The sequence below is a fragment of the Rhipicephalus microplus genome, chromosome 1 (genome assembly GCF_043290135.1).
Source record: "Rhipicephalus microplus isolate Deutch F79 chromosome 1, USDA_Rmic, whole genome shotgun sequence".
NCBI lineage: Eukaryota > Metazoa > Arthropoda > Arachnida > Ixodida > Ixodidae > Rhipicephalus > Rhipicephalus microplus.
Genome location: NC_134700.1, coordinates 23908293 through 23934949, shown reverse-complemented (window position 1 = coordinate 23934949; position 26657 = coordinate 23908293). Strand labels below are relative to the sequence as shown.

Below are 26657 nucleotides of genomic sequence, written 5' to 3'. Positions count from 1 at the left end.
ACCTCTTCCTTGTCCCGCCTCGCCTTTTGAAGTCGTTGGAATCGACTTGTATGGCCCTCTTCCTATATCATCCAATGGGAATTGCTGGATTGTCACGGCCGTCGACCACCTTACCCGCTACGCAGAAACAGCTTCTATACCATCTGGGACTGCCACCGAGATCGCCGATTTCTTTCTTCGCCACATCTTTTTGCGTCATGGAGCTCCACGCATTCTCCTCAGTGATCGTGGCAAAGTATTCCTATCTTCCATTGTCGAGCAAGTTTTGCGTGCCTCGAACACTGTTCACAAGACCACTTCTAGCTACCACCCGCAGACCAACGGATTGACTGAACGGTTTCATCGGACCCTATCGGACATGATCGCCATGTACATTCACCCCAACCACACGAACTGGGATGCAATTCTACCCTTCGTGACATTCTCCTATAATACGGCTGCTCAACGCACTACCGGCTTTTCTCCATTTTTTCTCGTCCATGGTCGCTCGCCGAGTTTCGCTCTGGATGTCTCTTTTCTTTCGGCCCCTGCACCCTCGACGGCTCCTTTCTCTGAAGAATTCCTATCTCGTCTCACACACTGCCGTCACCAGGCCCGTGTTAACACCGGCCTCTCTCAAGACACTCGAAAATCTCGCTACGACTCGTCTCGCCGTGTTGTGAGTTTTTCCCCTGGTGACGAAGTTCTTCTATGGACCCCACTACGCGTCCCCGGCCTATGCGACAAATTCATCAGTCACTTCATTGGGCCGTACACGGTGGTCGAACAGACATCTCCTGTCAATTACCGCGTTTCTCCTCTTAGCTCCAGTCCTGATCATCGTTGCCGAGGAACAGAAATAGTGCACGTATCTCGTTTAAAGCCTTATGCGCAACGCATTTCATAATACTGTTAAGCGACCAGGCGACCGCTTTCACCGCGCGGGGGAATTAGTGTGAGCGCGACAAGCGAATGACTCTTTATTCTCTTTGATATAATCATCACCTGTACATCTTCTTCATCTAAAAACATCATCACCAGCGTGATTTAGCTTGAGCCTGGCTGAATAAACCGGTTCCTCACAATATATATATATTATAATATATTATTATTATTATTATTATATATATATACTTGTAATATGTATATATATATATATATTGTAACAGCGAACTGTGATAAAATGGTTTTATTTACAGGAGGTGAACGATGGTCGTTCGCTGCAGCACACTGCGATTGTGCCAAAACTCTTCGTCTTCCTCTCCTTCTCTTCTCTACCTTTTACTAGTCCGTTACACTCTCCCGCAAGCAGACGAAGCCCATAGGGCGAGTTATGATGCACAAGGAGGGTGGAAAGGTTTCAGGCGAGCCACGTGAGTGAGCTGCGTTCTGCTCGATCGTCGACCATTGGACAAAAGACGAGCTATTACGTAAGTGAGCTGGCTTAGACGCTCCAAAACTACAAATGGGCCTGAATATCGTGACAGAAGCTTTTGACACAATCCACGCTTGCGTTGCGGTGTCCAAAGTAACACCAAGTCACCTTTTTCGAATAAAACCGGTTCGTGACGGTCGTCATATCGTTCCTTCGAACGACGTTGAGAGGCCAGAGTACAAAGACGAGCGATTCGACGGGCTTCTTCCGCGAGGCACAGGGTGTTTGATACAGACTTGAACTGGTATAGCGCATTACGGGGAAGAAGAAACGGCCGAGCAGACCGACACAAGAGGACAGAGCGCTAACTTCCAACTGAGCTTTATTGTCAAATTGCATCAAATAAGTAGACCGGCGCAAGCATACAAAACCACCCTAACGCAACGACAAGATAACACACAACATCACACCGTCACATCTCACACATTCATAGGCGGTTACCCTGATTAAGGAAGGCCACTTCATGTTCAGATAAACTCAAAGAAGGGGCGCTAATACATGTGCTTCCAGCTCTTGCTATACAATGCGCTTCTATAATTTCTCGAGTTAATTGCGACGGGTGCTTTTTTATCACTTCACACTGGTCAAACATGGGGGTACATCCACAATCGCGGCAGTGAATTCCAATGTGGCCCTGGATTGCTTTGTGAGCATTATAATGGTGCTCTTTTAGCCTTTCATTAACTCTTTCAGTACGGCGCCATAGGCCATCAGACACGGGTGTCCGATGACTTCAAATCTCCCGCAAAAAATAAAAACAGCGCTTTACAGACAAGTTGCGCCATCTGGCATACTCTTTGAAAACTCCTCTTACAGTTCCAGCTTGGTTTGTTTACATTTCGCGCCCCGCCGTGGCGCTAAAGACGACACTTGAACCGAAAATGGTTACGAGTTGCGTGCGAGAATGGCGTCTCGTCAGCGTCGCGCTCCTCGAAAGCAGACTCTTGCAGCAAGTATTTCGGTCGCTTCTCATGCCGATTTTTCTGACCTAAGCAGTAGTGATGGCTCAAGCAACGATGTGGGATCGTCAGATTTTAGCTCGGACGACGACACTCCTGCTGCGCAGGGGCCTCAAGCTTCGACAAGCGCTTGCAGGTGAGATTCGTTTTCGACTTCGCGCTGTGTATATATAAAAAACGCACTTCATACTTGACGACAGTGCTATTGTTTGTTTCTTTAGGGTCTCAACAACATATGGCCGGGATACTTTGCCGAACTCATCGCGCCGTGTCAAGTTTTTGCCAACGAGAGAACCAGGTGCCTATGTTGGAGCAGTGATGCGGAGCGACCGGTTCTGTAGAGCGCTGGATTTTTTTCTTTTGTTTTTCACGACCGAAGTGATCAAGACTGTGTGCGAGAACACAAATAAGTACGCCTGGATGCACATATTGGAGAAACAAACTTATTCTCGGCGTGACGGCTCCTGGGAGGAAGTCACTCCATTGAAGATGCTGCGACTAATTGGACTCATCATCTACATGGGCCTTGTTGAAGTACCCCGACTGCACTTATATTGGCGGACCACAGGAACATTCAGTGACCTGCTGCCACCAAATATTATGTGACGAGATCGATTTTTCGCGCTGCTTGCCTTTCTGAGTGTAGGGGACCCAGAAGACGCAGCGGCGGCAGCATCTGATGGAAAGATATGGAGGGTGTCGTGGCTGCTGAGGCACATAAATCAGCAATCAGTAAATTTCTTCCAGCCACAGCGGGACCTCTCCGTTGATGAACGTATGGTCAAATCTAAAGCCCGATCAGGAATCAGGTAGTACATTAGGGACAAGGTGACTAAATTTGGCTATAAACTCTGGGTACTGGCAGATTCGAAAACCGGATACACACTTCAATTCTTCGTGTACACTGGTAAGCGTGAGGCACCGGGGCCTCATGGCTTAGCCTTTGACGTAGTGAACAGGCTTTGTACACAGTACCTTGATCAGGGATACAAAATTTATATGGATAATTTTTACACATCAGGGAAACTTTTTGAACATCTGCTTCAGCGCAAGACACTTGCATGCGGGACAGCTCGCAAGGACCGTCGCTGCTTTCCAGCTGAATTGAAAGACACTGCATGGGAAAAACGGGCACAGCGGGGAGACATTCGATGGATTCGGAAGGGTAGCATCCTCTACATGCAGTGGAAAGACCGCCGGGCTGTGAACTTGATGAGTACAATGAACACGGCAAACCAGCATGTGCCGGCCAAAAGAAGAGAGCGAAGGGGGAGCCAGTGGGCTCTGAAAGTAATCAAAAAGCCGCTCCTTGTCCACGAATACAATGCTGGGATGTTAGGTGTGGACAAATCGGACCAAATCATTGGCACTTACAACGTCCTCAGAAAATGCGTGCGATGGTGGAAAACTCTCTTTTTTCACTGTGTTGACATCGCGTGCGTGAACAGCTTCATTCTCTTTCAAGAGCACCGAAAAAACAACCCAGAAGTCCCAGAACTTTCCAGGAGCATTTATTTTGATCAATTGGCCTTTAGAGAAGAACTAATTCATCAGATATTTGATTATGACGAAGTCGCGCAAGGACACGCCCCCATTTCACCCCCCTTCGCACCATTGGACCCTCTTCGGCACCAACCAAAAAGAATGGATAAAAGAAGAAACTGTAAAATTTGCTACGAGAAAACAAAAACACAAAACAGAACAAGTGTCTATTGCTCCACCTGCAAAGTTTATCTTTGTTTCGTGCCCTCGTGCGACTGCTTTGCCGAGTGGCACAGCCGTCAAGGCCGCTAGATTTACGGGCATCCAAAAATGCAGTACTTAGAGCACCGCATTGATATATATACTAACCGATAGCTGATAGAATAGGGTTCAATTTGTATATTTCAGAATTTCAAAAATAATTTTCTGGTTAAGCATACTCGCTCACTTTTTTGTGTTTGTACTTTTTTTGTGCATGTTTGTCTGTAATTGACAAATAAACTTTCAATTACTATAAACCTCACAGCACTGTCCTTTCATAGTTGGAAAGCCAAATGAAAAAGCTACGATTTGATATATAGCAATGCTAAAAGCTAGCAGTTGTTCAAGAGAAAAAAAAATTTTTTTCTGGAAGCACTGAAAATCGGCCATTTTCCCTCCGTAACGAAAGAGTTAAGGCATCGCCCCGTTTGGCCGAAATACCACATACCACATGAGAATGGAATCGCGTAAACAACCCCCACTACACACGGCACAAACCGAGTTTCGTGCTTAGTTGCGCAACCAGTGGTGTGTGATTTGAGAGGGTTGACAGCTTTGCAAAGCCGCTGTAACTTATCCGGCGCTGAAAACACCACTTTGACGCTGCATTTCCCCCCTATCTTTTTTAGCCGGTGGGAAATGTCATGCACGTAGGGTAAAACTACGGGTCTTTTTCGGTCGTTAGATTCCGGCTGGGCCTCGGAGTTGCATACTTTCTTTATCTGTTTTAATAGCTTTTCAGCTATAGATGCCAGTAGGATAGCTGGGTACCCAGCACTCAAAAGCCTTTCAGCTTGAGCAGCAAAGCTGCGATGCATGACATGATGACACGATTTCCTAAGAGGATTGATGAGAGAAAGATTTGTGATGCTGCGCTTAACTAACTTGGAATGGGAAGAGTCATAGGGTAAAAGGGGTTTTCCATTTCTAGGTTCAAATAGCCAGCACACATGGTCAGGTGAAAGAATTAAATTCAAATCTAAAAAGCGTAAGCTATTGTCAACTGGCAACTCATGAGTCAATAAAAGCGGTTTAAAACATTCCTTAAAAGTCATTACAATACCGTCGGTTAGGTGCTGGCAAGCAGCGTCGCTGCAGTCAATGAAAATTAAAAAGTCGTCTACGTAACGACATATTTTGGTGACAAAGTTTTGGTCCAGCATGCTCATCAGCAAGCGGTCATGATAAGCAAGGTATATGTCACTAAGGATCGGGGCGAGGCATGACCCGATGCAGACACCACTATTCTGTATGTATTTACGATCATTAAAAGATACAAACGTCGACTTGATGTAAAAGGACAGAAGCTCTAAGAGGTTACTGTTATGGACACCCGTGAGATTCTGGAAGGCTACACCACCAAATGAGTCAATGGCATTGTCAACACACTGTAACAACTTCTCATGCGGCAAAGAGTAATACAAATCTTTTATATCGACCGAAAAAGCTTTTAAGCCCCTGCCGTTATGTTCCAGAAAGTTGACCAAAATGTCCGAATTCCTAATTAAAAAGGGGTCATCGATGGTGAGCAAATTGAGTTTTTCTTGCAGAAATAATGCCACAGTTTTTTGCCATGTTCCTCTCTCTGTCACAATTACCCGCAGAGGGCAATCGACCTTGTGTGTTTTGGCCGTAAAGAACACATCAAGGCTAAACTTTTTGCACTTATCCACTGCTTTGGCAAGTTTTTCGAAACCCAAGGTGGCACACAGCTTTTTTGCCTGTGATTTAACTTTGCTGAGGGAAGTGTCATCCTCAGCTCTAAAAATGGAGTGAACAGCTGTGGTCGCTTTCTCAAAAAATAAAAGGTTCGGTAAAACGACAAAACCTCCCTCTTTGTCAGAAGGTAACAGAGCTAGTGAATTGTCTTTTAAGTGTCCCACGACTTTCTTAAATGGCAGTTTTTTGGTCGAAGGCACGAAACGCGAAACCACATCAACGCCATCGGCAACACACCTGTCCCTTTCACCCTCAGGAATCTGTCGAGCCACTTGCCTGACGTAGGTGAGCACATCGTACGGCGAATTGGCTGGTTCCGTGGCGAACTTCGGTCCGCGCCACAACACGCGTCGAACCGCTTTGGAATTCACTGCCGCGATTGTGGATGTACCCCCATGTTTGACCAGTGTGAAGTGATAAAAAAGCACCCGTCACAATTAACTCGAGAAATTATAGAAGCGCATTGTATAGCAAGAGCTGGAAGCACGTGTATTAGCGCCCCTTCTTTGAGTTTATCTAAACATGAAGTGGCCTTCCTTAATCAGGGTAACCGCCTATGAATGTGTGAGATGTGACGGTGTGATGTTGTGTGTTATCTTGTCGTTGCGTTAGGGTGGTTTTGTATGCTTGCGCCGGTCTACTTATTTGATGCAATTTGACAATAAAGCTCAGTTGGAAGTTAGCGCTCTGTCCTCTTGTGTCGGTCTGCTCGGCCGTTTCTTCTTCCCCGTAATGCGCTATACCAGTTCAAGTACGACGAACCAACTCGCCCAATCTTCAACACTCGTTTGATACAGAGTCGTCATTGTGTAGAATGAAGGGTAAGAAAGTGTCTAGAGGGCTTAGTGGCAACCTTGCGTACAACAGATAAAATGGGCTGAAGTTCGTTGTTTCATGTTTTGCCGTGTTGTACGCGTACGTGATAAAAGGCAGCACTTCATCCCAATTCTTATGATTGGAAGAAACGTACATGGCAAGCATGTTGGTCAGCGTTCTGTTTGTCCGTTCAACGAGGCCATTCGTCTGTGGGTGATACGGTGTGGAATGACGGAACTGTGTCGTGCACATGCGTTGTAATTCTTCAACGGCATCGGCAGTGAACTGGCGGCCACGGTCGCTGATAATAACACGCGGTGGGCCATGGCGAAGGACCACGGAGTGAAGCAAGAAGTCCGCCACGGATGCCGCGGTAGAAGAGGGAATAGCTGCGGTTTCGGCATACCGCGTAAGATGATCGACGCAGACGATTATCCAACGCTTCTTATTGTTAAATAACGGAAATGGACCCATAATGTCAATTCCTACTTGTTCAAAAGGTGTGCTGGGTGGTGTTAATGGCTGAAGGGGACCTGCTGTAGCGGTGGCCGGGTGTTGTGACGTTGGCACGTCTCGCAGCTAGCGACGTAACGCTTCGTTGTTTCGTACATCTTGGGCCAGTAAAAGCGTTCCTGCATGCGGTTCAGCGTTCTAATGAAGCCAAAGTGACCGGACGTCGCATCGTCATGCATGGCACGTAGAACTTCGGAGCGAAGGCTCTCGGGAACAACTAGAAGAAAACGTGCTCCAGGTCTAGAGTAGTTAGCTTTATAGAGCAACTTGTCTCGGACCGTAAAGCGACCGCTGTGTTGGGAGGCACGTGCGGCGGCAAAAAGAGGATCCAAGTTGAGATCGTTGCGTTGTTCTCTCTGGAAATCAGCCGCGTTAGGGAACGTGCTTGTAACAGCAGCAAGGCAGTCGTCAAAATTCTCAGCATCGCAGTCAGTAGTCGCAAGAGGAATCCGGGAGAGGCAGTCTGCGTCAGCGTGACGACGGCCACTCTTGTACGACACCGTAAAGTCGTATTCCTGAAGTCGCAGCGCCCAACGTGCGAGGCGGCCAGAGGGGTCACGCAAACCGACCAGCCAGCATAACGAATGGTGATCGGTAATTATCTTAAATGGCCTCCCGTAAAGATAACAACGAAACTTCTGTACAGCGAAAACAGCTGCCAGACATTCCTGTTCCGTAACTGTGTAATTGCGTTCTGATTTGCTCAGGCAACGGCTGGCATATGCCACGACATGCTCTGCGCCATTGTGACGTTGTACAAGCATTGCGCCTACACCGATACCACTAGCGTCCGTGTGGACCTCAGTCGGGCAAGATGGATCGAAGTGACGCAACAGTGGTGCTGACGTTAGTACAAACTTAAGTTGTGAGAATGCGGCGTCACACTCTGGTGTCCAGTTGAAGGTTGCATCCTGTTGCAAGACGTTTGTCAGCGGATACACGATCTCCGCAAATCGTGGAACAAAACGACGAAAATATGAGCATAGGCCGACAAATGAGCGAAGTTCTCGTGCGGACTGCGGTGATTTAAAAGAGCTCACTGCTTCTATCTTGCGAGGATCGGGTCTGACGCCATCCTTGTCGACCAAGTGCCCCAGCACGAGAGTTTGACGTTCGCCAAAGCGACATTTTTTAGAATTCAGAACCAGCCCGGCTTTTTCGATGCAGTCGAGAACAAGACTGAGACGGTTGTTATGTTCCTCAAACGTACGTCCAAAGATCACAACATCGTCAAGGTAGCACATGCATATCTCCCATTTTAGACCACGTAATACTGTGTCCATAAATTTTTCAAAGGTGGCTGGAGCATTACAAAGGCCAAAAGGCATGACATTAAATTCAAATAAGCCATCCGGAGTTATGAAAGCAGTCTTTTCTTTGTCGCCGGGTTCCATAGGTATTTGCCAATAACCTGACGGCAAATCAAGCGTTGAAAAATAGGAAGCGGCATGCAAGCAATCTATGACGTCATCAATCCGTGGTAAGGGATATACATCTTTCTTCGTCACAGTGTTTAGACGCCTGTAATCTACGCAGAATCTCCAGGAACCATCCTTTTTCCTGACCAGAATTACCGGGGCTGCCCACGGGCTGGACGACTCTTGCACGACCCCTTTGTTCATCATGTCCTTTACTTGTTCGGCGATAACTTTGCGCTCAGAGGATGACACTCGGTAGGGCTTTTGGCGGATGGGGTGTGCAGAGCCAGTGTCTATTCTGTGACGAGTGCGGAACGAGGGTAACTGAAGGGGTGCATCTCTATGTTTGAAGTAGAAAGCAGCAACATGCCGGGAAAGGACCTGCACCAGCGCTTGCCGTTCCGCCGTACTGAGAGTCTTGCTGATCATAGCGAGCATTAGATCTTCATTATGGCGAATATCACAAGCAGAGGAAGAGGTGGGGAGGTCCGTAGCTATTGCTGCTATCGAGTTGCATGAGGCTTCATCAAAGAGAGCTATCTTCATCCCACGACGAAGCACAACCGGCGTGGCAGAACAGTTCAGCGCCCACAATGTTGCTACTCCTTTCGTCATGCACACAACAGAACAAGGCACAAGTATGTCCTTCTTCAAACAATTCTTGCGCAGAGGCCCCACTACGAGGTCAACACAAGCATCATCAACCGCTGTGGAAGAAACTTGAACGGGTGTCAGGCACCAAGATGGTGCTATCACTTCATCAATCACACTAAGTGTGTTCCTGTCTTCGCCACGGTAGTCTTCTTCGGAAAGCGACGGTGGAAACAAATTGTTTAGTGATATTTCCCCACTACCACAGTCAACGGAAGCACCGCATTGTTCCAGGAAATCGATACCAAGAATGACATCGTGCGAACAACGAGATAAAACCAGAAATTCCGATACAAATACTTTTCCAGCCAATGAAACACTGACAGCACATACACCAAGAGGATTAAGCCACTCGCCACCTACACCACGAAAGGTGATTGTATAGTCCCATGAAAACATAACTTTGCGACCTAAGCGGTTTCTGAAGGCGAGGCTCATCACAGACACAGTCGCCCCAGTGTCAACTAACGCCATCGTCGGTATTCCATCAATCAACACATTCACTTTGTTTTTGATCATAACAATAGGCAGAGGTATATCTTGAAAAGACCGTCCGGCGACCTCACCTCCATTGGCCGCGGATGCTAGTTTCCCGGCGGCGGAGAAGAACGACGCAGAGAAGACGGCGAGCGACGAGAACGGTTGGATGGTGGTGTCAAACTCCGCTCGGATGCTGGCGAATCATTGCGTCTGGTCTCGCGCAAAAAACGGTCCCTTGGAAACAAGTCCGTTGTCCGCTGGTCATATGAAGCACCGGGTCTTGGTGGCGAAGACATGGCTGGTGTCCTTCGTGATTGGCACCGTTGTTGGCGGCAATACCGAGCAATATGCCCAGTGAAACCACAGTTGTAGCACACGGGAGGGTCACGGTTTATACTATCTTGAATGGAACGAATCCTGGGCCGCTGCTGTCGGTGAGGAAGTTCGTTATCACGCAAAGAACGGGTTTCTGCCACTCTCTGGAATTCATTGTATTCGTCGTAACTCACATCTTGGTAGTAGGGTTGGTACTGTCCTTGCCGCAGCGGGACGTAGTCCGGCTGAGAACCCCGAGTATAAGGATGTGGCTGTGCTCGTCGTGATCGTGCATCATAGGCAGGGCTTCTATCGTATAGACGTGGCTGATACTGAGGTGTGGCATCAGAATCCTCAAAGCCCTCCGCCACTCGGTGCGAGAAGAATGAAGCAACGTTTCGCTCGAACTCTGGTGGCTGATAGGGAGGATGAGTGCTTGGGCGGTATGCCACTTGCGCGTACAGGCCGAGTTCTTCACGTACGATCTGCCGGATTGTTGTTGCAAGATCAAGTGCCTGGTTGCTGTCTATGCTCGCGATGGTCGTCACATTGGGCAGCCTGCCGAACTTTGGCGTGATGCGCCTCGTCTTTAGTTGCTCAAAATTGCGGCAATGACGAATGACATCGGTGACAGATGTCAAGGTGTCTTTCGCGATGAGGAAACTGTAAACATCCTCGGCGATTCCTTTTAGAATGTGCCCAACTTTGTCTTCCTCAGACATTCCGGAGTCAATGGTCCTACATAGCTTTATGACTTCCTCAATGTAGGTCGTGCAAGTTTCACCTGGCACTTGAGCGCGTTGCATTAGCGTCTGTTCTGCTCTTTTTTTTATCGTTGTTGGGTCGCCGAAACGCTCTTGGATTTCAGAAACAAATCTGTCCCACGTCGTTAGCGTTTCCTCCCGATTCTCGTACCACATTAATGCAGTATCGGTCAGAAAGAACACGACGTACAAAAGCTGAGAAGCGGCATCCCATTTGTTAGCGGCGCTCACCCATTTGTAATGGATGAGCCAAGCCTCGACGTCTTCATCTGGTCTGCCGGCAAAGGGACGAGCATCTCTCAGTTGTGGAGCCGAACTGGTCGGCGCAGGAGTCGAGAGGGGTCGGTGTTCATTTGCGTTGTGGGACATGTCCAGCCCAGATGGATTCGGTGGAAGTCCAGCAATGCGACGGCTCCGTCGAAGAACTTGCGGTTCACCTTCCGTCTTCGGGTGTCGATTACCCAGCACGTCCACCACAACTGTAACAGCGAGCTGTGATAAGATGGTTTTATTTACAGGAGGTGAACGATGGTCGTTTGCGGCAGCACACTGCGATCGTGCCAAGACTCTTCATCTTCCTCTGCTTCTCCTCTCTACCCTTTTCTAGTCTGTTACAATATTACAAAGTTCGGTATTCCAAAGTACGTAGTAGTGAAATAATTTTACATTGAAACTATTAGCAGTTGGCATGGAATTTTTTAAAAGTTCGTTCTTCTGAAAAGTTCATTATTGTGGGGTTCGTTCTAACCAGATATCACAGGTACAAACATTGCCGGCAAACACTTATTCGCCTCCTTAGGGCACCTGAGAATCGACATACTGTTTATCAATGAAGCTGTAAATGCTGGACGGTGGTATCTTCATTGAAACATAAAACTGCCATTTGAATGGTCGTAAACCACACCTTGCAGTATGCTCATTCAAGTGCTCATTGTAATATGACGGGCTGTCACGCGGTGCATTTGCTATTGCAATATAGCACGATCAGGACAGTTTTGTCGATCCGATTCGCCCATTTGTAGAAGCTGCAGAACTGAATAAACTGATCATAAAAAATTTTCATCTCTATGAGTGTCAATTTAGCGCTACAAATGCACCATTTGTCAACCGTAAATTTATGAAATAAGAAGCAACAGGGGAGTATTAAGGTCTTGCCACCAAAAAACTGCTCGTATAAAATGTTAATTAGCTATCCAACTCTAAATGAGTGATGCACTTGCGTGTGGCTCCATTGCCCTTGCCTCCAATTACAGTCGAGCCCGCTTATAACGAACCTGAGCCTGACACGGCATTCTTCACTGTATCCTCAAGTTCGTAGTAAATGAAACACAGCTTTTAAAAAAGTTGCAAGTGAAAACACAAATTTTTTTGCCCAAAAAAGTCCGTGTGCACGTGTTTCGAAGCGCAGAAGCGATAAGGGCGGTCTCGAGTTTATTTCAAACAGCAGCGTGCTCTGCGCCGAGGCCCGTGGCATAAGGTGCATGAAGCACCAGCTCCAAAGTTTCGTTGTTCTCGCAATCCAATTCCTTCAAATCGCTCTTGCTGCGTACTTCATTATGCCCTAATCCGTGCACAGCTCCGCAGTGTCGGCATCATCATCGGCCGTAATGAAACCAACACCCGAAGCGGCAAGTTGGCTGCCAGGTGGTCAAGCGCTCCACAACGCGGCACCTACGCCAAGTGGTCCTACTTTTGACGTTTTGTTGAGAGGCACAAAAAAGCATGCAAGGCCTCTCGTCCGCCATCCTGACCACACACGCACACACCAAGAGCGAGAAAGACGTGCACACGCGACACACATGCCAGAACGCGTGATACAGCTTTAGGCCCGTTTTTAGTGGGAAAACGAAACTTCTTAATTCGAGCCAGCGTGGCTGGTGTCGCAGAGCGGTGGTGATGGGTGAAGGAGTTATCAAGAGAGGAGAGCAGATTTGCGAGAGAAAGGCAAGGAGTTGCTATATGGTGAAGAGAGGGGAGGATACGGCAGGAAGGCGACCTTGAAAATCAAAACACGCAGAAAAAAGGCAGGTCGGGTAGCTTGCTTGAAAGGTCCGCGCAACTCACAACTCGCACGTAGAGAAACTTGAGAGAGTGCCTGTGCGTGCGGCGGTGTTCAATGCATTGGCGGCCGTGGTCAAAGAATCGCTTGGTTGCGCCAGCGGGTTTGCATGGCCTCACCGACTTTGATATTTTGCGATTCGTTGCGTGCTAATTACCAGACGTTTTTATGCTTCCGCATGCATACTGAGTGCATGTTGAGTCGAGTGTGAAGTGTGCGAGGACAGGTCCTAAACATGAAACGAATCGCGAATTATCAGGGTCGGTAGGGTAGCGAATGTATGTGGACTAAAACGATATGATAAGACAAGATGCAGACGATCGGATGGAGTTGGTGGCCGACGATGTTGACAAATGGTCTGGTCACTCCAGGCCGGCGACACCAACGACAGTACCAGCGATTAAAAACAAGGGAGATGGCTGATCGGTCTTTCAACGATCGGTGGCAGTGTTAAAACACGCACCCCTTCGTCCTTTGACCCCCCCCCCACAAAAGCGGGGGGACAAAGAACGGAGGGGTGCGTAATAAAAAGCGGTCAGGAGAGCGGCAACTAGAGGAAGGCGAAGGCAGGTTTGGCGTTTAATAATAAGAATTTATGGGCACCTCGCCGATGCCTGGTCGAAAGTGGTTTCTCGGGAAGTCGGCAGAGCATAGACTCCTTTCGCTGTAACCGATCGGCGGTGCTTGGAGACGTTCGTTCTAAGTGCGATTTTGTGCCATTAAAACAATCTATATTTTCACGGTCATGCGGATATTGTTCGTTTTAAACGAAAGTTCATTTTAAGTGGGGCCCCTATATGAGGGCTCGACTGTATAACAGAAAATTTGCAAACACACTTGTTTTCTTTCTACAAAGTAGAAAATTAATTCATAGAGCTTTGTGTGCTAAACAGGAATATAAGTTTGCACATGCTTGTCTTGTCAACCACTGCCCATTTTTAGATTGAAACTTACAGTGAATAAAGTTGCATAGTTGCACGCATTTGCTGCAGCAAGAATGGGTTTCTTTGCTGCAAGAACGTGCCACAAGTACCCATTCAATTGTTCAATTCGACACAGAATGATTTATTACGTCTTGAAAAAGCACTGTGCTTGAGCTCTGTGGCTTCAATAGGTGCCCATTGCAGACGACGCCGGATGCCAGGGGGGTTTTCTTAGGCATTATGAGGAGCTATAATTTTTTTCAGGGCAGTTATTTAGCATTTTGTACAGTCAATGACGAAGCCATAGCAGTATTTCACTGATTTCGTTGACGTGAAGTACAACAAAAATAATAAAAACGTAAATGCGAAAGCGGCTGCCGGCTGTTCAGGTGAGTGCTGGGGAGCAATCCAAGCTTGCACATTATAAAGTTGCCTCTACGTGGGGGCACCAAGGTATCTTCTCGCACCCAATACCGTAAATACACCTTTCCGAAAAAATCCACTTTGCCACTTCAAGGTTAACTGAACATACAATCGCACAGGGATCCATCAACCCGCATATATAGTTTGTGGCTCTATCAAAATGTAATTTATCTCCTTCAACATTCCCAAGTAAAAGTACGGGAATTTGTATGTTCATATAGAACAGTACTTTTATCAGCCATGAAATATATCAAATGCTGCGTGAGCTCGAAGGTGCGCTTCGGTACTCGCTGCTCCATGCAACCTCTGCAACACCGCACTTCTGTCGACACCTGAGACACATGAAAAACTAGGGAACGAGCGGGCTCGGACTACGACTGCTGGGCCAACTGGACACACTCGCCAACATTAATTTTTTTTCCTCCATCTCTCTCTGTCTCATACTTTCACCTCATAGCTGTAGTGATCAGCTCACAGTACAGGGACAAAAACGCTGGTGGTCTCCTCTTTACACCTCTTTTTCTGTCTCCCTTTTATTTTTTTCCTGATTCAATGATTTTTTGCTCAGCCAACCCCAGCTCATGTCTTTTGTAAAGGTGACATTCGTGAGCGCATTTTGCTGGTAGAGTCCGCTTTGTCCTCACATGCTCATCGTGTACTGGCATACCATTGCACTCGTTTTACGCACCCACTGTGCATAGACTGCTATTTTCAGGCAATGGCCGCAGGAAGCCCAGGCAGCGTTAAGAAACGCAAGAATCTGAACTCCACGACAAAGCTGAACAGCGCGTTGTCGTGTGCATGCTTCTGCCCATGAGAACATCTAAAGGCTCTCTAGGCCTGGTTTTTAAAAGTCAGGGCCAAGAACATTTCAGTAGATAGCCCGATGCTAATGGCTAAGGCCAGATGGTTTGCCCCGGCACTCCATGAAGACAACTTCTGCCACAGCACTGGGTGGCTGCACGAAAAGCCCTAACACATTTTTGGCAAAACCATTTCTGGCAAAAGCGATGCCATCAGCAGCCAGGATATCCAACAGAGGATCCCAAAGGAGTGGCATCAAATCTCCTCGAAGTTTTCTTCTGCAGAAATCTTCAACGCCAATGAAACCAGACTGTTTTGGAAAATACTGCCAAGCAAGACACTCCGCATGCAGAGCTGCACTGTCCCGGGGGTGAAACGAGGTTAAATATAATTTTGTTGTAGGCAGTGCAACCCAGACTAAAGACTAAAAAGCAGTACAAAAACAGTGCTTGTTTGTGTATGTTTGTCTAAGTCCTCTGTCCAGGCCACGCTGCTCACAGCGAAATTATGTTTAACTACACACTCGCCCAGCTTGCCATTCTCATTGAAGAAAAAGTACATGTGAGCATTTTGCTGGCAGCCAACATAGATTGCTCATGAAAGATCCAGCCCTTTGTGATTGGCAAAGCTAGGGCACTGCGCTGCTTTGAAAATGGCAAGCAGCTCCTCGACCGTTATGGCTTTAATAAGAAGGTGTGGATGATACGTCAGCTATTCATAGAATGGTTGCAAGCGTGGGACGCCGAACTGTGCAAGTTTGGGTGTCGCACTTGCCTTCTTGTGGAGCTCGACCCGACCCCCCACTTCCGAGCTCAAAAACATTGAGTTCAAGTTTCAACTTACCAACACCACAGCGAAGCTGCAGCCACTCGACCATGGCAACATCAAGTCACCCTTTGAAGGTGGGTTATAGGAGGTTACTCCTTGATAAACATTGACTGAATCTCCGCATAGGCTCCGATCTTAAAGTTGACCAGAATGGTGCCATTAAAACGATGACAGGCACCTGGCAAAATATGAAGGTGGCCAACTGGTTGCAGAGGGCAGGCTTCGTGATAGCCGATTCTGAAACCTGAGGAGATGGAGAAGGCGGATGCTAGTACGACGTGTTCCACGAGTTGGCGTTCCTCCTCCCAGTTGCCGTTCCATCCGGTGTGTCTGCTGATGATTTTGATGACACCAACAGCAATGTTCAGGCTGTTGCGAGGCTCACCAGCGAGGAAATTGTAGCTGCTGTCGAAAATCGTCCAGACGAGAGGGTAGCTACACGCCCACACTTCGCCAATAATGTGGCTGCGGTGACATGGTCAGAACCGGACTGTCGCACTGAGACAACCTAGATAAGATCGTAGCCAACGTAAAAAAGCAGGCCGAGATTAACAAATACAGAAATCATTCGTGTGCACGAACATATCCTTAATGTACCCATTAGAAAGTTGGTTGTGCACTTAGAATACAAGGACATGACAGACACGGACGAGCCACGGCACACTACTGAGTCTATTGGCAGGTGATCGTCTAACAAAGGCAAGGTTCCAGGGCCTGTATTTTCTTATATTAATTTTTATATATGAATTATTCGTAATACCCTTCGAGTTCAATATGTCCATTTTTGACTGCAAATGAACAATAACGTTCACTTCAATTCGAATTTAGGTCATTTGAATCTTCAAAGTAACTGATCTACATGTAACTCCCCTGGAAAGGTGGTTGCACTGCAGTAAAAGAGTGCTAAGCTGTGAAAACACCTACTCCAAAAACACTGTTCTTGCCACGAAGCCCCATCTCAAGGTTAAATTAACATATATAACCCTTCCAACAATTAAAATTAAAAGCTTGTTATGCTGGCTTGTATGCTTTAAATATAGTCAATTTTAAAGGGCAACATATTTTACAAGTTACCACTTGCAGTCTAGTTAAATCTGGCTAATATTTAGAATTGCTTCCAATTCATTTGAGCCAAGAACTACATTTGCCCATGCCCTGTAACAATCTATTAAAAAATACTGTGAAGGTGGTCACAACAAATATGCTCATTTTTCTTTATAATATGTGATACACACTATTCACATTCAATTCAAAATTATTCAAACCAAATCCCTATTGGCAATCGGAAATTCAATATTCGCACAAGACTAGCTATGAACTAGGACAAACTAGCCTGACTTTCCGTACTGTTGACAGAACAAACAGAACAAAAAAAGGAAAGAGAATCAAGAAAAGAGAAAAATGGAGTGAGAGAAAAGGATGGAAAGTTAAAGTGCAAGAGGATAAAAGGAGCAAGAAAGAAGTAGAGAGACAGAAAGAGTAATAATAAAAATAAGAAAGAAAAGGAAAAAAAACAAAATTTTCAAAAATTGGCAAAATAGCAATAAACCACATCCGACAGCTCCACTGCTGTCGTTCATTTTCTTTTTTTCGTTAGCTGGTGAAATGAAGTCACCTGTCTGCCGATGTGGTGATCAGTTGGGCCAGTGCTGTCTCAAGCCCAACTTTAAGGTGAGAGAAGTGGGTACACACTGCCTGGCGCAGCTGGGCGAGGTCTTGTCGTAGCTCTGCCAAGTCCTGCTGACACTGCGACATCACGGAGAGCCGAGACTGCAGGCCCTGCGTAAGGATCGTCACCTTCACCCACAACTAGACTCAACGTGTAAGCAACTGAAACACATCTTTATGGGTCAGGTCAGGGCTCAATGTCAGGAACACTATCTGCCATTTGAGCAGCCCTGCAAATACCACGTTCACAGTAGTCATCAAAAGGTTCCGCTGTGGTACATTGATTGGGGTGCGTTCAAATCCTTTAGGTTCTCTTGGTACAATCACATTACCTACACTACTACTGTAAAATGGGCTTACTTTGTCACAAGCACTTGGGTTTCTGTATTTTAAATGTCACGCCACGGCCAGGCGCGGCCAAAAAACGATAGGCCGCTCAAAAAGCTCGTCTGACATGCCATGTGACTTAGCGGCAGCCGGCCAAGGTTCCCATACTGCGTAGCCACTCTAGACACCGATATGTTGAAAGGTATTTTGGAGTGCATTCTTGAAGCACCATAAATTGTGTGTGCTCAACTCGCCCCCACAAGAAAAAGAAGCGAAAACTGGTTTCTACTTGTGTCTGTTATTAGGTAGGCTACAATAAGCTGTAATATAAGTGTAATCAAGTCCTGTCTGTTTACGGTTATAGAAATTAAACTGAAACGATACTTCACGGCGTAACTTTGAGACATGCCAACGGCTGCAAAGTTACTCCAAGAAGGGCAGCTCTTCCTTCCGTATCAGAGCTAGACGACCTCAGAAGAAGTCTCCTCTTGAGGACAACAGTGCAGAAGAATGCAATGGCAGTAAATCATCATCATCTCGAGGGTCCATGGTGCGGGATTCGTAGAAAGGACCTTCAAGAAGAATGACATCGTTGTAGTAAACTTTGAACGACCACTTTACCCGGGAAGAGTGACGGCAGTCAAACCTGATGGGCACATCGTCAGCACTATGTAGAGGACCCAAAAGAATTGGAGATGGCCGGACTGCAAAGCTGCAATTTTGTACTCAAAAGAAGAAATTCTGTACTCAAGGCCAGCATCTTGAATTAAAAGATCTCGATGGACGAAGTACATGCACGAATAAGTTTTCACACAATTATGACATTGCTAGAACAGAAACCAATTGTAAATTACTCAAATAAACTTTTGATGGGGTAACTTTGTGCCAGCCTTTTTTTCCCAATCATATTGAGCTAAAAACAGCGTTGTCCCAATGTTGCCCTACACGATTGTCCCAGCTTGTAAGCTGAATTTAGCTGTTTGTATTTAAAATGCTGATTTGTAGATGATTCAGTCGTGCGAGGGAGGGTTTTAGAGAAGTGTCATTATTCATTCGCTTTTATTTGCGAGTTTTTCAGCAAGGAAAGGAAAATGTGCACACAAAGTAACCCCATTATACAGTAAATGAACTTGCCTGAAGAGATGGTACGGACAAAGCTTCAATGACTCTGAATCAGTATGGAATATGTATGTGCAACTGTAATTTTTTTTTTCAGTGTACTACATATGCTTCTACTTCTATTTGAAATTTAGCAAATTTCCAATAGCTTTGATAAGTACAAATTAAGCATGTCGGTTACTAAGAATTCCAATCTAGAAAAGTTATTGAAGTTATGATGTGTATATGTCAATACTAAGAATTGTAATCTACAAAAGTTCATGTAGTTCTGAAGTGTATATATCGTCTTTTTCTTCATTGATGTCTATATGCACTTCTTTAGTGCTTTTTTTTCCTCATGCTTTTTTTTTTCCTCTTTATGTGATGCATTCTACCTACATTATGGTTGTAATTTGTAAGCCATAGTCTGGTTACATAACTGTAAGCCATAGTCTGGTGCACGGGTCCAGTCAAGCCTTCTCGGGCTTTTTGTCCGTGAACCGAATATCTTTAAGATGTTGAATAAATTGGATTGAATTGAATCTAGATATGACTTCTAAGGCGTCACACATCAATTTATTTAATTAAAAAGAAATAATTCAAATAAATTTCAGAGATTTCAAGGTCATGTCACACGTCATTGCAAGGACCAAAAAAGCCTTCCAACTAATAATTTTTATTTTTTTACTATGAGAACATTTAAAATTTTGACTAAATCTATTGCACTTATGCCAATACAGTTGAAGTTATATTTAGCAAAGTCTTCACGATGCTAAAATTACTTTTTAAATAAGAAAGTTTTTAAAATCAAGAAACGTGTTCTTCTGTCTTTCGAAACCTAAGACCGTAACATATACATAGCAAACGTATAGCACAGCATTGTTTTACCACGAACCCATGTTCGGTTGTATGAAAAAACTGTTCAAGTGTACCAAACATTCAGCCTCAATTTCTTTATTTATTTTAATTTATTTCATTTTATTTAGACGTACTGTGCAACAACAATTTGGTCCAGCTGGAAGGGCAAAAGAAACATCAAGTGATTCGTAATAGCAGGAATAAGAAAGGATGAATTTAATTGCACAAAAAATACGCATTAATACACTAACACAAACCACATGTCTGCGAAACAGCGGCACCGTTATGACAGATCTTGATGCTAAACACAAAAGAGAATTTTTCAGTGATGCAGAAAAAGTCTCAGTCGTAAAAAATCTTCTAAAGCAGTGAATTCCAGCCATTAACTGTACTGGGAAAATAACTGTGTTTGTAAGCATATGGGTGGAAATATGGGTGTCAAACATAGATCATGTTTACGTCAGGTTATCAGAGCAGTGGCTGATCGGACAAAACAAGGTACCTTTAATGCAACTTTTCATGGCATAATTCTGTAAAAAACCTTGAAATACTCACCTTTCGATTTGTTTCTAACAAGAGAATATTGTGTAATTGCACTAATGTACAAGGTAAGTCGAGCATTTGATAATTGTTAAAAGCTAATTGCCTTACATTGTACTTTATCAAGGAGCATTTTCTTTTTTTTTGTACAGATGTCCCACATGACAAAACAGACAAAAACTTTATGCTAGAGAGAATTCCTCTGAACTTTTGTTTAGAAAACCATATTTTACGAAGTGCTTTTCTGCAAATGTCTGCTCTATGTGGTCTCCAAGTAAGGTTGCTGCTAAGAGGAATGTTTTAATATTTATAGTTTTCTACTTGTAACACCGCATCACCATGAAGGATGTAGCAGGGGTGCAATAGCCAAAACAGATTTTGGAGCAATATTTGGAGCAGCGAAGTGCTACTCTTGGAGCACTAAAATCTAAATTTCGAGCAAGTTACGGGAAAAAAAATTTATGTAAGAGCAAATTTGGAGCAGTACAAAAAAGGCTTACATTTAGGGAAATATATATGCCCCGCCGCAGTGGCCTAGTGGCTAAGGTACTCGGCTGCTAACCCGCAGGTCGCGGGTTCGAATCCCGGCTGCTGCGGCTGCATTTCCAATGGAGGCGGAAATGTTGTAGGCCCGTGTGCTCAGATTTGGGTGCACGTTAAAGAACCCCAGATAGTCGAAATTTCCGGAGTTCTCCACTACGGCGTCTCTCATAATCAAATGGTGGTTTTGGGACGTTAAACCCCACATATCAATCAATCAATAGAGAAATATATATACAAAAACAAATGAAAGAATATTTAACAGTTGGATAGGATAGTCAAAATAGTTGAGGAGTTTTACATAAATATGTACAGCAGCCGGGACAACCACAATCATAATGAAAGAACTCGCAGCAACAAAGAGGACATCCCACCGGTAATAATAGAAGTCAGAAAAGCCTTGGAAGGAATGCAAAGAGGCAATGCTGTTGGGGAGGATTGGGTAACATCAGATATGCTTAAAGATGGAGGACATATTGTGTAAGAAAACTAGCCATTCTGTTTACGAGGTATCTCCTGATGGGAAGGGTACCAAAATCTTGGAGGAATGCTAATATCATGTTAATACATAAGAGATGAGATGAAAAGGACTTGAAGAATTACAGGTTGATCAGCTTGCTCTCCATCGTATACAAGCTATTTAAAAAGGTAATTGCTAACAGAATTAAGACAAGATTAGAATTCAATCAACCGAAGGAACAAGCAGGATTTCGAACAGGCTACTCAACAATCGACCACATTCGTACTATTAATCAGGTAATAGAGAAATGCTCAGAATACAGCCAACCCCTATACATAGCCTTCATTTATTACGAGAAGGCGTTTGATTCAGTAGAAATATCAGTGGTCATGCAGACACTGCGGTATCATGGTGTCAACAAAACATATATAAACATACTGAAATAAATCTACAGGGGATCAACTGGTATCATAAGGCTTCATAAAGAAAGCAATAGAATACCAATCAAGAAGAGTGTGAGGCAGAGGGGTACAATCTCCCCGATGCTGTTTACCACATGCTTACAGAAGGTTTTCAGAGGCCTAGAATTGGAACAGTTAGCGATAAGAGTTAATGGAGAGTACCTTAGAAACCTGCGATTCACCGATGACATTGCATTACTGAGTGATTCGGGGGATGAATTACAACGCATAATTATGGAGTTAAACAAAGACAGCAGAAAGGTATGTCTTAAAATTATTCTGCAGAAAACGAAAGTAATGTACAACAACCTCGGAAGAGAGCAGCGTTTCTAGGTAGGTAATAGTGCACTTCAAGTTGTAAAAGGCTATGTCTACTTAGCACAGGGAATAACTGCGGAACCTGACCACGAGTTTGAAGTATAAAAATAGGGTAGCGCACATTTCTCAAGCGCTCAAATCATGACAGGTAGATTGCCACTATCCCTCAAGAGGAAGGTATATAATGGTTGCATCTTGGCGGTACTTACCTACGGAGCAGAAACCTCTATGCTTACAAAGAGGGTACAGCTTAAATTGAGGACAACGCAGTGAGCAATGGAAAGGAAAATGGTAGGTGTAACCTTAAGAGACAAGAAGAGAGCAGAGTGGATCAAGGAACAAATTGGGGTTAAGGATATCATAGTTGAAATCAAGAAGAGGAAACGGACATGGGCCAGGCATGTAGCGCATAGACAGGATAACTGCTGGTCATTAAGGGTCATTAACTGGATTCCCAGAAAAGGGAAGCAGGTTAGGGGAAGATAGAAGGTTAGGTGGGCAGATGAGATTAAAAAGTTTGCGGGTATAAAATGCCAGCAGAGAGCACAGGACCGAGTTGACTGGCGGACCATGGGAGAGGCCTTTCTCCTGCAGTGGACGTAGTCAGGCTGATCATGAAGATGATGATGATATACAAAACATTCAACTCGCCTAAATCATGCATAGTGAACATGAGCACTGCTTTTCCACTAAAAATAGTACACTAAACTACCTTACTGAGCAAATAATGAAGTCTACATCAGCGTTTGCCATGCCTGTAGAATCCTTTGACAGACTCTGCGAATTCAAATGTGGCTCTGCCAAGCTGGCGACCTTGAAATTCAGGAGATTCTTAAAACCACGGATTAGGAATTCAAAAGAAAAAACTGGCGCACAAGGTTTTCTTTCTTTTTTTTTTTAGATGGGGGTCATTCACTGCTCCAAATGATCACCAGCAACCCTTTTAGACACCAGTGATCACACTAGTACTCACAATTACGTAGCACTACACGCATGAGTAATTTAACTAAATGTGCTGCGTTTCGTGACTAGCACTCACAGCCCTTTCTAAATCACACTTTTCTGTGGGACACCAGTGTATTGCGGTGAAGGTGGTTTAAGCAGCGTTCTGGGGGGGTTAAAACAAGGCCAAGAAATTTTCTAACTGCAAGAGCCACCCATTCGCGTCAACCCCCATGTGCCAAAAAAAGCCCTTTATCCCTCACGCGTCACTGTCCAGGCTTGCCACCAGGTGTCACCGCCCGCACTAAAGTTCAAACCATGATTATGATGGTGGTAATAAACGCTTGCGAGCACAACGCCACCTACCACTCGATAGTTGTGAACCCAAATACGCGGCCGCTGCACGAGACATATGCGCCACGGGGTGCAAAAACTTTACAGGGGGTGTTGGCACCCCCACAACGTTTTTAACATGCCATACCCGCATTTGCTAACTGCAAAATTAAGATTTCCCGGCAATCGTTGATGGCTGCGGCAATGCTTCTTTTTTTTTTTGCTTAATCTTTCCTGGACCCGCCGATAGATATCCGCTATGGTCTGCGGACCGATGGGCGCGCGGTGTTGTTACTTCATCTTATACTTTATTTGGTCGATTGCGATTTGTGAGTGCCCTCACTTAACGAGTATATATCTTACATCGTGTTTCCAAGTTAGGGGTGCTTGGTTTGATTGACGACGCAAAGTGCCGGTGGCCAATGGGGCCTGCATTTTTCACTAAAATTAACGCATGTGAGATAACTTAACGCACATGAGGCATTTTGGTGCAGCATGATGCAATTTCAGCAAATTTTGTGGTTTTGGCGCAGCTTGGTGCACCCCTGGATGTAGGAAAAAGTGACGAGACGTTTCTTCCATGTAATACGTAACAGAAAAGTTTTCTTAGAATTGAACACTATGCTCCATTTACTACACCAATCTTTGAAGGCCATAATAACTGTTCTGCAATACGTTCGAATCGGCTGTAGAGAACATTCCTTTGAACGAACTACAATCTTCAGCAAAGAATTGTGCGATTACATCCTCAGGCACGACAAGTCATTCACGTAAATTATAATAACCCAGTACACTTCCCTGGGGAATACCAGAGCAGTGATGGAAGTGACTTTTTACTTTCTGGAACATACTTTGGAGGAAGAAATGTATTGCTTTAGAGCAGTTTTTGGAGCAAAAAGAAAAAAAAAAAACATGCTAGGTCAGAGAAGCTATTGGTGTTTTAGAAGCAGATATTAAATTTGCCACATTATTGAATTTCAGAGCACTGTTGTAAAATCTCAAATAATATTTCTTATGAGAAATATTTACCAGACCGCAATCAATGTAAATTTCATGTAGCAAACAATGGCAGGTTGTCAGAAACATGCAGTGAAATGAGCTATAATTCAAAATACTAGTATATGTGGCAGAAATCAGCTCAAAGTGTAAAAGCTGAGCGCCACATTTTAGAAGTAACCTCAGTTCCATCCATATAACTGTTGCCAAATAAGCAGTCTGTAATTGGTATGAGATAAAAACATCATACATTTCATCGTAGTAACCTGTATGCCTAGCCAAAAAAACAAACAAATGAGCTATATGCTTATTATGCCAGTTTTTGTCGCACAAATTAGATCAGAACTGATAATGCTGCACACTAGTAGCCCACTGGCACGGCCGCTAAATCAAAGTGCACGAGGTACAGCCTGCTACATGAAGCTGTCGAGCGTTGGGGACGGAGGGAAAGCGTTGTCGACAGTTCCGGTGGAAACTTTGGGGGGGGGAAGGGGCACTATAGTAGCAGAGGAGACTCCAGCGAGGGGCGCTATTAAATGTGCGCCTTTTTTGCACAGTGGTGTGAGTTTATGGGCAATAACCGATAGTCGGGTTAGTTGTGATGTGTTGTGCCTCTTACAAACCGAAGCGTAGGTCAGCTGGGTAGTTTGAGCATCAACGTGCCAAAGAACAGTTCCGTTTCCCTGTGCACGTCAGACGCAAAAAAACAAAAGACCCTGATTTTTTCTACCATAAATTTCCGTCAGATGCTGAATGCCGACAAGCTTGGCTCAGAATCATGTGCAGGCTGGGTACTGGAGGAAACAAAACGAGGTCGGTACCCAGTGACCATTCATTGGTTAGTTCCCGACACTTCACTGAAAATTACTACAAGAAAAACACGTAACTGTGATTGCTCGTACCAACTGCTGTTCTCACTGTTTTGGAGTTACCCATCATATATAGAAAAAGTGAGTCCTCTTAAAATAAGGAAGCTGCCTCGAAAACAGTAGCAGATGGCAGTAGATCAGTTCGCACGAACAATAGTGCCTTAAGTGGCCCAGATTAAAGCATGCACGGAGATTTCGAGCACGATTTCTATAGCGAAGATGAACATGCTGCAGCTGGGGGATTTTCGCAGACAACATCCGACTCCGCGCTGCATACTGAAAGCGAACAACAAACAAGCTCATGTAGAGCTAAAATGACCCAGACAGACCCTGATCTGAAGCAGATGATAGAAGAGGCGAAACGAAAAAAAAATGAATCTTTTGCAGCGGAAAATCTGCCGCCTGAAGAACTCACTGCAGATATTGCAAAGTGAGCACAATACGGTCCGTGAACTGTTACAACCTCTCGAAAGCAACAAAGAAATTGCCTCTTTTTTAAGTTAACTAAATGTAGCAAACAAAGGCCACCAAACTGCAGAATTTATCAAAAACCAAGTCTCGAATTGCTTTACTATGAAGCAAGTCTACAACGAAGCAATTATGAGGGAGTATGTGCTATGGAAAGCATGCTCCAACAAAACATATGAGTATGTCAAGACAAGCAGCCTGTTTAAGTTGCCTTGTTGTGCCATGTTACTAAAGTATGTCGGGCACTCAACGGGAGAAATGGGTGTCGCATCGCTCAAACAGAACGCCTCAACACAGAGCTTCTGGTGCTAGAAGTTGAACAAGAAGCCTTCTGCTTTTTAATCAGTAATGAAATGATGATGATAAATTGCCCTACAGAACAGTGTGATTCGGGCAGCCCTCAGCAAATTAACCACATCTGCGATGCTTTTCTGAAACTGCTGCTTTGGCCACTGCTAGCCAACTGGACAGGCAACATCAATGCAACTGTGCAGCACCTCGTAAGGCTGGCACACAAGCCCCTTTCGAAAAAAGTGCTCGGCCTTTGAAGCCAGACGGCACACCATTAACTCCATTTTTTTTTTACTTTGCAATGTGAAAATATTCAGCCGTGAAAGAAAACACGTGCATACTTAGTCCAGCGAGTGATTTTTAAAAAATAAAGTTACGAATTATTTTACACACAAAACGTTACATTGCCATACTTTTTGCATGCACATTGCACTGTTCAAATCACACACAAAAGTTTCACGATTGAAGTTGGTGGCTAAGGTGGTTGGTGAGAACATTGTGCAACACTCAAACAGCCCGAATTCTCGCAATAGTATTTTCGGAACTATTTGTAAAAGAACTTAAAACACATGTATTAGTCCTGTGACGCGAATGCAGGGCAAACTTCGTCATTAATGCTTTCTAATTTTCATGCATGAGGTCAAACCTGGCTGCCGCCG

At 44.9% G+C, this 26657-nt stretch overlaps 1 protein-coding gene across 12 annotated transcripts in view; it reads right to left on the bottom strand.

The window, feature by feature from the left end:
- Positions 1-26657, bottom strand: part of LOC119178046 (uncharacterized) — an 831732-nt gene that overhangs the window by 570873 nt on the left and 234202 nt on the right. For all 12 annotated transcript variants that reach the window (XM_075869285.1, XM_075869292.1, XM_037429209.2 and 9 more), the window contains one exon: positions 17445-17608. In XM_075869285.1, the coding sequence (XP_075725400.1) occupies positions 17445-17608 (164 nt within the window). The remainder of the gene's footprint in view (positions 1-17444; positions 17609-26657) is intronic.